At 44.2% G+C, this 12,274-nt stretch overlaps 1 protein-coding gene across 1 annotated transcript in view; it reads left to right on the top strand.

Annotated features, from left to right (window-relative positions):
- Positions 1-3,979: 3,979 nt before the first annotated feature.
- The window catches only part of SGPL1 (sphingosine-1-phosphate lyase 1), a gene marked incomplete at its 3' end in the record, with an annotated part of 28,536 nt that continues 20,241 nt past the window's right edge, over positions 3,980-12,274 (top strand). The window contains exon 1 of the mRNA XM_080621059.1: positions 3,980-3,988. Within this exon, the coding sequence (XP_080477185.1) occupies positions 3,986-3,988 (3 nt within the window). The 5' untranslated portion in view covers positions 3,980-3,985. The remainder of the gene's footprint in view (positions 3,989-12,274) is intronic.

Genomic DNA, 12,274 nt, shown 5'->3' on the forward strand with positions numbered 1-12,274 from the left:
TTATTTCTTACTGCGGTGTTGGTGATATGCTTAGGTGGCAAAGTTAAGCTGCTTGTAAATGACAAATATGAATGATCATAAATCCTGTGGAATAAGTAATTCAGTCTCTAAAAGAAGCCCTGATTGGATGTAGATCAAGAATCTTAAATCTACATCAAATCCCGTTACTTCTCCCTGTCTTTTAAACGTTAGCCCATACCTTTTCTTTAGGATTGCCAGATCTAAGGAAAATGGGTTGAATAGGTGGAGCTGTTGTTACCTTAAACTACATCAAGAATGCAGTGTCCTTTTAAAATCGTCATACAAATTTAAATCTATGCTTTCCTTTATGCCTTGTGTGGGTGTCTCATCAATGCAAGTTAAAGACAGGGTGCTGCTGACACCTGAACTGAGAGGTGATTGCTCCTCTCAGAAGCTTGCAGCTTCTTTTGTCCTGTCCCTCCCAGCCAACTGATTGCTGCTGGCTTGAAGGAGTGAGCAGGCAAAGCTGTGGCTGAGAGGAAAAAAGAGGGTTTTTTCCACTTAGTCACTATAATCCCGTCTTCACATTACTTTGTGGAAAGAAGAAAAGCACTAATTTTTCTTCATACTCAGCTGCTTTCAGAGTTGACTTTTTGCATCAGCCCTTGAACTGATTGGTCCTGCTGGATTGGTCTCAATGACATCCCTTATAAATATGTAACCTGTAATACCCACACACAATGTAATGCTAACAGCCCTGCTGGCATTGGAAAACCAGGACTCATTTGTTTTTTGTTTTTGGTTTTTTTTTTTTTTTTTTTTTTTAAACTCTCTCCAGTCCCTTTTCCAAGGCAGTGTTTAAAGAAGGGTATGAGAGCTCTGTTTTAGCCTGGGCAATGCTGGCAGGCATCTTGGTTGGCAGAATGGAAGTGTCCAGACTGCAGCTCTATGGGAGAGGCCCTCTTGGCATTGCTAGGAGGCTACAAGTGCTTAGAGCGATCATCCTCCAGCAAACCTACGCTCTTGGCCTTAGTCTGCACGAGGCTTCAAGTCAGCTCAGGCCATGCAAGTGACCTGGCTGTCCTGTTCCTCAGCCTCAGGATCCCCTTCCCAGCCCTTTCTGGGGGCCAGCAGCAGCAGACATGGAAGACCAGGGCCAGGATCTCATGCAATGGCCGGCTGCTCCTGGGAAAGGAGACTCCCTTCTCTGTGCAAGAGCAACTGCTTTGGCATGCCCACAACACTAATCCCACCACTCGTGAAGACAAGTTACTTTCATGGTTTTGTTCTGAATAGTGGCAAGAACCACTTCTACCTGGGCTGTGTGATGGACCAGAGGAAAATGGAAACCTTCATTTAAATGAATATGGAAAACCTAATCTTTGTGGAGTAAGTCTCCCAATTTCAAGATAGCTTTACATCAGAGTTAAGAACCTATGAAGAAGCTGTGGTCCTTTGTCATGTGCTTTAAGGAAGTGGCTCTAGCTTTCAAGTTGTTATTACTGTAATGGAAAGGCTGCTGCAGAACCTCAGTTCTCATGGCTACAAACCCTCTTATAGTTCTGAGCTTAAATGGGTTCAGGGCCAACCTGCATCCATTTGTTCTTGTGCCATTATTGTCCTTTCACTCAAATGGCTCCTCTCCCTCTTTGGTGTCTCTTCCTCCACCACCCATGTATTTATAGTGAGATACAGTATTCCCTTCTACCTGTGCTTTTAGAGATATTAAACAAACCAAGCTCTCTGTTTCCTGGCATTATGTGAAGGTGTGTGTAAAGATTAGCAAGGTTTGAAATGATTTATCCTAAGAGGCTTTTTTCAGGGTTGAAGGAACAAACAAGATTTCCTTTCACACACTTGAGAGGAAGATATTACTTAGACATAAATATTTAGGATATTTTCCAAATAGCACCATTTTTTTCTGGAAGTTTGGGGACCGCAGCGCTTGTTGCAGAGGTTGTTCCAATTGGAAAACACAGCTCATTCAGGGTTGTCTCAAATAGAAGCTTTCTTGCAAGCGCATGGGAAGAAGACCTACTTCGTGAGAGTGACAGTGGGTTAGTAACAGGTCTGTTCCCTTTGATATCAAAAAGAACATTGACATCTAGGGAGACTTCTAAAAACAATCCCATGAGGGCAAGTTTTTTTGAGACAGTCACTGTCTGGTGACTTATGTAAGATGCCATCTTCTGCAAGGAGACAGCTTGGATGGCATGGTGACAGCCAACAAAAACAGCTACCGCTTGTAATGCAGCACAGGGTTATAAATATTTGTGCTACAGATGCTAAGAGTGGATACTTGTATACCCATTTCAAACCATTGTAAAAACAAAAGCATTGGGAGGTTAAGTGCAAAGAGCTTGAACAGCCACACCTGAATATGTGCAAGAGAATGTACAGATTTGTAAATTTTAAAGCAAAGATGTGCTCTGTAGTGACCAGAAATCTTCAGCTTGTTTTAGTGAACCTAATGTCTTAATATGTTTGGAAGCTTGCAGTAAAAGGTGCATTTCAAACACTTTATTATGGATACAATGGGAGTCAAATAACTGCCAGTTTCAATTAAACTCTGGCAAACACATGCATGATTATTAAACAAATTCAAGTCCCCACTCCAAGATCTCCTGTGTAGGCCTGTGTGAAGATGGGCACTTTCTCCTTCTGCCATCTCCAAGGAGAGGGGCAGTTGCTCCAGGTAATGCACCAGGCTGGTGACAGAGACAGCACCCTGTGGCACACTGAACTGCAGTTGCACCATGCATTAATTTTTGGGCTGGAAACAAGCCAAATGCTACTGTCATATTTGTTCAATTTGCACCACTTATTTACAATCAGAGAACCCACTTCTGTGCCCTGAAAACACACCCCTACTTGAAGCTAGGCTGCTCTGCCATCACTGCACAAGGGACTACTTACTTGAAATGTTTCCCTTTCTTTCTGCCACTGCCCATCTCTCCCTCTTTCCAGCTTGCTTTTGATCCCCCAAAGGCAACCTTCTACCTCCATGCTATCCTATCCTTGGGGTGTGCTCCCTGAGCTGTGGATCATTGCATGTGTATGAGAAGCATCTAAGGAGCTGGGATTTGTCTAGTTTGAAGAGAAGGAGGTGACCTCATTGGTTTCTACAGTTTCCTGAGGAGGGGAAGTAGAGAGGGGGGTGCTGATCTCTTCTCCTTGTCATCCAGTGATAGCACATGACATGTGGGAATAGTTCAAGGCTGCATCAGAGGAGGTTTGGCCTTGACATTAGGAAATATTCCTTTACCCAGAGAGGTGGTCAAACACTGAAGCAGGTTTCCTTGATTCGATGCCCCAAGCCTGTCAGTGTCAAACACAGAGGTGTTTGGATTATGCCCTTAGCATGCTTTAACATTTTATCAGCCCTGAAGTGGCCAGGCAGTTGGACTAAATGATCACAGAGGTTCCCTTTAGCTGGAACTACTCTTGTAATCGTTGCTTCCCACAATTTAATTGCCCTTTGGATGTTTGCCAGTTGCTATTTGCCCTGGATTCCTAAAAATTGCTGTGCTTGTAGGAGGCTGGTCTCAAACAACTCTTGCCTTGTTGTGTTTGAAACCCAGCCTTTGTTTTGTGAGGTCACAACTGATACTGGTCATTATGGTGAGGAAGCAGTTCCTCAGACCTGGTGGTCAACTCCAGGCACGGACCAGGGCGACCTTATAAACTGCCTTTATTTTTTTTTTCCTTTTCCAGGCTTTTAAGTGGAAAGTTAAAAGACAGCGTTTCCCTATGCTGCAGCGCCGATTTTGCCACCTTTAACCTGAGGGAGCGGCCTCCATCCCGGCCTCCCCAGGCTGCCGTGCCTCCTGTCCGCCGCTTCCCGTTTCGCGCCGCTCCGCCCTTTCGGCGGGAGCGCGCCCTGCCTGCGGCGCGCCCAGCAGGGGGCGCTGTCGTGCGGGAGCGTCGGGGAGGTGCCGGGCAATCTCGGTACCGGGCTGGGAGGAGCGGGGCAGGGCCAGGACCCTGCGAGGCGGAGGCCGAGGAGGAGGCAGTGGCAGCAGCGATGGTGAGCGGGGAGCGGGGGGTCGTGGGTCCCTGAGTCCGCCGGCGAACAGAGGGGTCAGAGACAGGGGTGCCCGGCGCGGCCTGCGCTGTCCCGGCCCTCAGGCAGTGAGGCCGGGGCCTTGTCCGTCGGGATGGACCGGGGGATCTCAGGAGCCGTCTGGCCAAGCTTGGCTGTCGGCGAGGGCTCCCCTTTCCTGTTTCCCTCGCTTCGGAGCATCACCTCCCCGGACCCCCGCCGGCGCTGCGAAGCCCGTGCTCTGCCCCTAACCAGGGAGGGGGTCCCTTTTGCAGGCCTGCTAGCCGTGCAGTGCTTTCCTTGTTTTCCACAGGTGTCTGGTTTCAGGGCAAAGAGGGTTAGAAATGGTATTTTCGGCTATCTCTGTGGGTTTACTTCATCAGAGTCGTGTAAAAACTGCATTTTCTGCTTGTTCCGGATTTTGGGGAAGGTATCTGAGCTCTACTAAAAGTTATGTGGCTAATAGAGACCTTGTTTCTTTTTTTTTTGTTTGTTTCGTGATTTTGTTTTGGTGGAGTTTGTTTTGTTTGTTGTGGTTTTTTTTGGGCTACAAGTAGCAGAGAAGCAAACTCTTCAGACGCAACAGGGATTACCTGAGATATAGTTGGCTCTGGCATGCAGTGGTATGGCCTGTGTTTTCTGAGACCTCAAACCTGGAAGGTGTGGTAGTTTCTTTCCCCCTGGAAGGTACCTTGAAATCGTGGCTGCTTCTGGGTGGTGATAAAATTGCATAATCTCTGGCCAGCTGCCTTTTCCCACTCAGTCACGGGGAGCAGCTGTCCATGCCCAAACGCTCAAGTGCTGCTTCCTCTTCCCACTCTGGCATGGAGCTGTGCCCAGCCAGTGGGTCACCACCTCCATGTGGGGAACAAAGGCAGGGCCCATGCCATTCCTTGTGTCTGTCAGCACGGGTAGCCTGGGAGAGCATCGTAAGCTTGTACGGCTTGTGTTTCGGTTGCTTTCAGCTGCCAATAGTTAGCTCTTTTGGAACTGAGTAAATACTGCACACCTTGTACACTGTGTGGTCTAGACTGGCCTGGGGTTGCTGGAAGCGTGCTGTGTGGTCAGACTGTTCTCACCTTAGTCACTCCGTGCCAAGGCTTTGCAGAGAAAACGGCTGCTTACTGCCTGGAAGACCTGCACAGGTCTGCTGTTTCATTTGTTAGACTAGACAGTAGCTATTGCACAGTGTTCCTCACTTTTGGAAAGCTACTGAAGTTGGCTGTATACTCAGGGACCAAAGCTTTCTCTGGACAAACACTGATGCATCACATTTTTTACAAAATTATGATTTTACTCTGCGATCCTTCCATGACCTTAGCAATAGGGGTTGCAAGGCACAGGAAATTTTCTTACCTAGATGAAGAAAAATCTTGCATCTCCCATGTACTGTGCAGTTCCTGCCTACTAAGAGTTTGCCATCCTCTTGCTACCCTTAAAAGTCAGAGATGATATCCCCTGCTAACCTGAGGTTCTGCTGAGATGATGCCTTGTTCCTTGCTTTTGATTTCTCCAGCGCATATTTCCCCTGTTTGGTGGTGTTAAGATAAACCTAATCACAGCATTTATTGTTGTATGTGGTTTGACTGGTGTGGCAGTGATCAAAACCTTGCTATGACTGGCTTGGCAAAAGGGAATCAATAGAACCCATTTCCATGAATAAGGATTTTGAGGTTGCTGCTTGTCTCTTCTGCCAAACATACTGTTCTGGCAATAGTTTCAGTCAGATCTCCTCCTGCATCAGCAGTCTCCCACCACAGACCTACGTGCAGTGAGGGTTGTTTCAGAAGGCCTGATCTGTTCATGTCTTTGGTTTTTGAAAGTGGAGTGATGCATTTTTGACCTAGAGCTGTTGCTGTCATTCTCTGCATCCTAAATGATCAAAGACATTCCCTTTCAAGTATTAGCAGACCTTCTTCTGGAGCATTTAGTACTGAAATCTGTTTGTATACTGGCTAAATGGCTATGTCCCTTTAGTGGTTAGTGTAGCAACAGGGACTTTGGAGTACATTTTGGTACTGTCCTAAGAGCATGATGCGTAACTGAGATTTGGGTTCTGTCAGCTGATGCAGGTGCGTTGGTCTCTTTGCAGTGGGTTGTGGTGACTGTAATATAATTTTCTTTATTCTTTTTTAGGAATTGTTTGTGTTTCCTAGAAATTTACAGGTAAAAGTCACTTGGAAGCCCTTGTGTTCTGAGCATTTCAGTTTCCTTTGCCCCTCCTAGCTCACTGCAAGCCATCTGTGAACAGCATGTGAGTAGGTATCATATAGGCCAAAGGGTTTTTCGTGTTGGTGTTGATAAGATAGTCTTTGAGGATCCTGTAGTGTGGTCAGAGTTGCCCAAGATTAGGGCCCTTAATGTCTAATAGCAGTGTTCAGTTTGTGCTGATACTAGGGGCTTTGTTGGTAGGAAACTGTGCCAGGTTTTGATGCTGGCTTTGTTTGCAGATACCAGTTCCTAGAACAATTGCCATGCTATCGTCTGCTTTCAGACAGCTCCTGCCAAGACTTTGTCTTTTAATGCTGTGTGTACCTCTGAATGGCGCTGAGCTACTTGTAAAATGTTTCAAATAGATACCCATTTTATTCTCCAGAAGGCATGCAGAAAGGACTGTGTGATCTGCATCTGAGAGGATGCCAGGTGGAGGAATGAACAAATATGTCCAGATGAGTCCTGACACACAGGGAGCTGAGCCCTTCTTTTATCCTAATTATTGTGGATGCTGAGAGAGGACATTTCCTCACAGAAACTGCACCTTCTTGGAGCCAGTGACCCACAAAGCGATCTGTAATGAGTTCATGTAGGGCATCTATTGAATGAATCCAGTCTCTTCCAAGATTTGTAAGTTATGTGCTACCTGGAGCATGCCTAGACGTTTGCAGAAACTTTGCTTTTATGCATTTGTTGAGTGAGCAAAGTGAACAGTAGGTAAAAACATCTTGTGCGTGTTTGTGGTTAAATGAAATCTGAAATAGCGCCTGATTTTGGTGTCCTTTGAGCTGTTGTAAAACTACAAGCTTTCAATCAGCCTTTCGCATCTTGTTTCGGTAATTTTACATTCCTTCTCTTCAGTGGAAGCTGGGATGCTGCTACTCTTACTCTGAGTTGCTGCCTTGTTTGTTTTTGTGCTTAAGCTGTAATTAGCCATTGTCTAGCCACTCCTGGTGGGATAGTACGTGTACATTCATTTCAGATACTGTATCTGGCCAAAAAAACCCAAACCAAAGCTGTCACTCTGGGGGGGTGGGGTGGGGAGGGAAACATTTCAGTATGGCAGTGGTGGAAATAAAATACAACGTAGAAGAAACTGGTGGTACCAGGAAGCTGTGGTAAGATGAGCGTGACCTGAACATGTTTTTCTGTCATATAGTTCAGCCCATACACCTACAGATTCATGATTCTTGATTTCTGAGAGATCCTGTGGCTGGATTTTCTCTGTGTGCCCATGTCCTTTGGTGAGGGGGGCAGCACACAGTCCAAACCTTGAGCTGTAATTAGGACCTGACTAGCAAATATTCTTTGCCTGGTGCTTATGTAAAGGTATTTGTCATGCTAGGGGTGGTAGGGAGGGACGGAGGAACAGATTCATTACTGGGGTGCAAATCAAAACACTGTAGGCACATGCAGCAGCTAGCGCCATTTGAAGCTGAGGTGGCATTGCTCAATCCCCTTCCCTCGCTCTCCTGTAGGAAGCTGGCTGGCTGAAGGCTGCAAGTCCAGTACGTAGCTGCGGCTAGACCAGTTATGCTGCGTAGTTAGGCTGGCCAGACATGCCTTTTGTGGCCAGAGCAGGCACAGGAAACAAGGTGTTAGCTAAGGCACAGCTAATTGAAGTCTTCCTGCTTCTTATGGGCAGAATAAATAAATGAAGTTGCTCTGTCTTTGCTCGTTTTGTGTGGTTTAAGTCAGGAAGCGTTGTCCTAGGAAAAACTTGTTGCATAGGAGCACGTGCCTTAATTACAGTGGCAATACCTGTATTCCATGTGTTATCATAATCAGAGCAGATCTACCTCATGCAGTTGCTGTCTTCTTGATTTACTGTGTGCTGAATTGTGTGTCATGCTGCCTCATTCATCATGCTGCTCTGTTGAAGAGAGGAAAAACAAATGCCAAATGCAGACATTAAGGTTTTGGCATGGGGAGGTGGTCAGAGGGTCTCTGGTTTGGGAAAATATGTGGATTCAGGCAAAAGGTGAGGATGAGGTTTGATCTTAGCAGTTCCTACTTGCACAGTGAACCGAAGACTTATGCTAGTGCTTAAAATAAACTTTCCTTTAAGAGCTACTTTTATTCTGTGTCCCACTTTAAATGCTCTCTAGGGAGAAGGAAGATTCTGCTGATAAAACCTTTTTTCTACTCTTCCCACAGATAAATGGTGGTTCTCTACTTTACAGTGCCAGAAACAGGAGGCACTTGTAACAAAAGCGTAAGGTCCTCTGGTTTACTCTTTCTCTCCCTGTCTCTTCCTGAAACTCGCATCTGAGGAAATGCTGTTCTGGCAAAACTGTAAAATGTGCTTTCATTAGCTTTGGCCTTCTCTCCTCCCCCTTCTCTTCTGTCATCTGGGACAGAAAGCATTACTGCGGTTAATTTGTCCTCTTTTGTTGTGGCATAAGTGCTATCCCTGGAACCAGCTCAGCTAGCTAATGGCTTTTAGAAATAAAGTACTGAGGATGTATTCCTAATCTGTGGAGCTAAAAATTCAATATGTAAACTGCTTGGATTGCCGAGTCATTAATACCTGTACAAATGAACAGTGTAGGTCCTAATGATAGCAATTAATATTTTATCTGATACCTGGCTAAGTCTTGATGCTCTGAGAATTAAAAACAAATCCTCCAGTGGGGAATGTTCCCCCCATCTCTCTTAAATCAGGCTTTTAAACTGCTTCTAAAATAATCCTGTATCTTGTGAAGCTTTTGTGTGGGGAAGGTTCTTTTAAAGAAATAAAACCAACTTATCTGCTCAGCTATAGTGGGAAGGGAAACCTTTTATTTTTTGATGCCTTCACATAAAAGCAGGTTATTGTCTTACATGAAATTCTGTCCTGTAGATAGGCCTAAAATCAGGCCAGCTTGTTTTCTTTAGTCCATCTGGAAAGCGGTAATAGCAGGGGCAAATGAATGGTATAATCCTGCATTGCTGAAAGAGCATCTTTTCTTACTGCAAGTGATGAATGTTTCTTTTGGCTGAAGTTGATTAGAAAAAAAATCCACCTGTTTTTTATTCTGTTATGAGCAGCTCCTCTAGGGTTGTTCAGCTTTTAAAGCCTTGGCTGCACATTAAGCTTTAAAAGAAGGAAGTGGTGTTGGGCCACAGCGGTGAGGCTGCAGTCCATGTTGTTGGATGTACTAAAACCAGAATACATTCACAAGCAGCCTTCTGAATGTCCTCTAGTTTCTCTAGGATTAAGTTAGTAATTCAGAAGGTAGAGGTCTCTCATATCTTGCTGGATACTTTGGGACAAAGACGCACTTCAAAAGCAGAATGCATAGTTAGCCAGGAAGCTGAGAAATTGTGTTTCACCTATTGGCATGGTCTTCCAGGTGATTTTTTTTTTTTTTTAATTTTTTTTTTTTGTTAATCCCTCCTTTTTAGTATCCTCCTAAATTGATCAATCTCATCCTTCAGACTCTTATATGAAAAGGCTGAAGAAGGAGGAAGTGAGAAATACAGAGAAAACTACCCTGTCAAAATGTATTCTTTGGGGAGTGATCTCATTGTTTTTTAAAGCAAGAAGGGCAAAGAAACTTTTCAATGGCTTAGAACTAACATAGTGAAGATCTTCTCTTATTTGTTCAAAAACTTGGAGGTACCACAGAGCTGCTATATGTCAGTGCTGGCATGCATGCTTCTTGCTTGAGGTAGACTTAAGGCAAAATACTTTGTCTTGCATCTCAGTAATGGAAAAGTGAGTGGAGTCAGAGGCACAGGGCCTTGTATGTGGTGGGCTAAGAGCAGAAAGGTGGATATTGCTCATTCATCCATGATGTCTTTATGCACCTGAGCCTTTTTTGCTGGTAATGTGGCTGAGAATATATTTTCATGCAGAAGCTCGCTGGAGTTACCCAGATGTTCCATCTGCACTTTGCTTGGGGTCACTTGAAGTTCATAGTCAAGCAGCCTGAATTTACAGACCAGAGCACTGCTTTGATGTACTCTTGGAAAAGAAAGAACAGGAGGGCCTTTCTGGTGGGTTTGCTTATACCTGTAACAGGATGCAAGATGTGCCACTGGTATTGGTTGTATCTTGAAAAACAAGCTTATTTTTAACTCCTGTCTTAGTGGAGAGATGGTGTGCTGAAAGGTGCAGTGGTTTCAGTGGGGATTGTGTGATTTAACAACAAAGTCTGTAGTTGGCTAGGTTCTTCTGTCCAGAGTTTTCTCTGTGACTGAAATCAATCTCTTGCCAGATTTATTTATTGTATTGTGACTTGGCCATTGACTTAAGTGACTGCTGTCTAGAAGGTCATGTTCCATTTTGATTTTGAGGTTATAGCTTATAGTATCCTCCACCTTCAGGAAAAAAAAGGAAAGCACAACCCGCTTAATATTTGATACTGCAGCATTTTCTTCCCATCAGTTGAGAACAGCTATTGAGACACATTAGTTTCCATCCTTTAAGTGCTGAATGATATCCTGGCGTTAGCTCCTATGCAGTGAACCAAAGTTGTTGTTGGTTAAACACTCCTTTCCAGGGATTTTTCAGAGGAGATTGTGCAAACTCGATGAAACTTAAGTACCACCTCTGGTTAGTTGGAAAAGGTAGCTCTTTCCTTAAATTCTAGGGTTAGATCAGCTTTGTGGTGACTGGATTGAAGTACTGGAATTAGCTAGGACATTGCCTAATTGCAGTGGTTTATGTGGCTGCCTTGTTTTCAAGGCTGAAGTAGCTGGTGTGTATTCTTAAATTGCCCTTTGCCAAGTGGATGGGTGCTAATTTGGCTTCTCATAGCTGAGTGCTGCTTTTCATGAGCAGACCTGTTTTTGCTCGGTTCAGTCTGTGTCCCTTCAGCCTGTCCTGTATCAGGGACATGGGTGATATTAGTCCTCTGTGATGGGTTGACACTGTTGTTTTGCTGGGATTTTTTAGCTTTATGCTTGGGTTGCGTAAATATTTTTAAACTTTCTCACATTATGTACATTTTACAGCTTTGCAAAAGTAGTGAATATTCATTAGTGTTGGGGTTTCGTAAGGAATCCTGCCTTCCTCTGTTGATTGTTTGGAAGAACTTTGCTTTTTTTTAAGGCTGTTTGTAGCCTCTCCAGTTGTATTCGAATTACATGGCACCTCTAAAGCTGACCTTAAAAAAAAACCAAAACAAACCAACAAAAAAGTGAAATCCGTAAAAGGTCCTGAAAAGGAAAGTTTTAGCAGCTTTTAATTTAGTGATTTATTTATAGCAGTCTTTGCAAGTTGCTCTGACCCCACCAAGGGTGTGACAGCATAGGTATCAAGGGTGTATTCCTTCCAAGGTTTATTAACAAATCTTTTGAGAAGACCCCATGTACTTTCTGTGACATTTGGAGGGTGAAACTTTGTAGTATTGGAGATCCCCCTCAGAAAGCTTCCCAGCAAAGCTAGGCTTGATGGTATGTTAAAGGGAAGAAGGGTTTGGAAGAGTGCTCTGGGGGTGGCTGAAAGAGCTTTAAAGAAAGGGAAGTAACATGCACAAGCTTTTGTCTGTAAAATGCAGCAACCCCAATACTTATTTTTGGTCATAGCTCCAAATAAGGTGTGGTTGCTTCTCTCTAGAAAACTCTTTTCAGAGAATTGCACTGAAGACCCCCATTTTGGGGGAGATAGCCTTTTTACCCCTTATGCTCTGTTCTGAGACTCAAGAGAGTGTGTTTTGAAGCTATTAATGAGGTACTTGGGCTCTGTCCGGACTGTAATTGCAAGTTTCACATTGTAATTGCTATTGCATCACAGTCTTCTGTTGGTGTTATTTATTTATTTATTTTTTATTTATTTATTTTTGGCAGCGGAAGTGTTTGTCTCTTTGGTCTTCCCTTTGTATGGAACGTAATAATTAGATCTTAACCTTAAGGAGTTGCTGAGTACTTGGATCTTTAAGAATCCAGCCCTAGACAGGTAACAGACCTGTTTTGGTGGTGCCTGATGAATGGTGGCTGCTTTCTGACTGGCCTATTGCAGTAGTTAAGCCTTCACTTACCACCTGATAATTCTTTGGAAAAAGCCATTAACACAGTTGCTTCTCTTTGTCATGGTAAGATCTGGTGATGAGTCTTGGGACTGTGAAGCTT

Source organism: Psittacula echo (genome assembly GCF_963264785.1).
Source record: "Psittacula echo genome assembly, chromosome: 6".
Taxonomy (NCBI): domain Eukaryota; kingdom Metazoa; phylum Chordata; class Aves; order Psittaciformes; family Psittacidae; genus Psittacula; species Psittacula echo.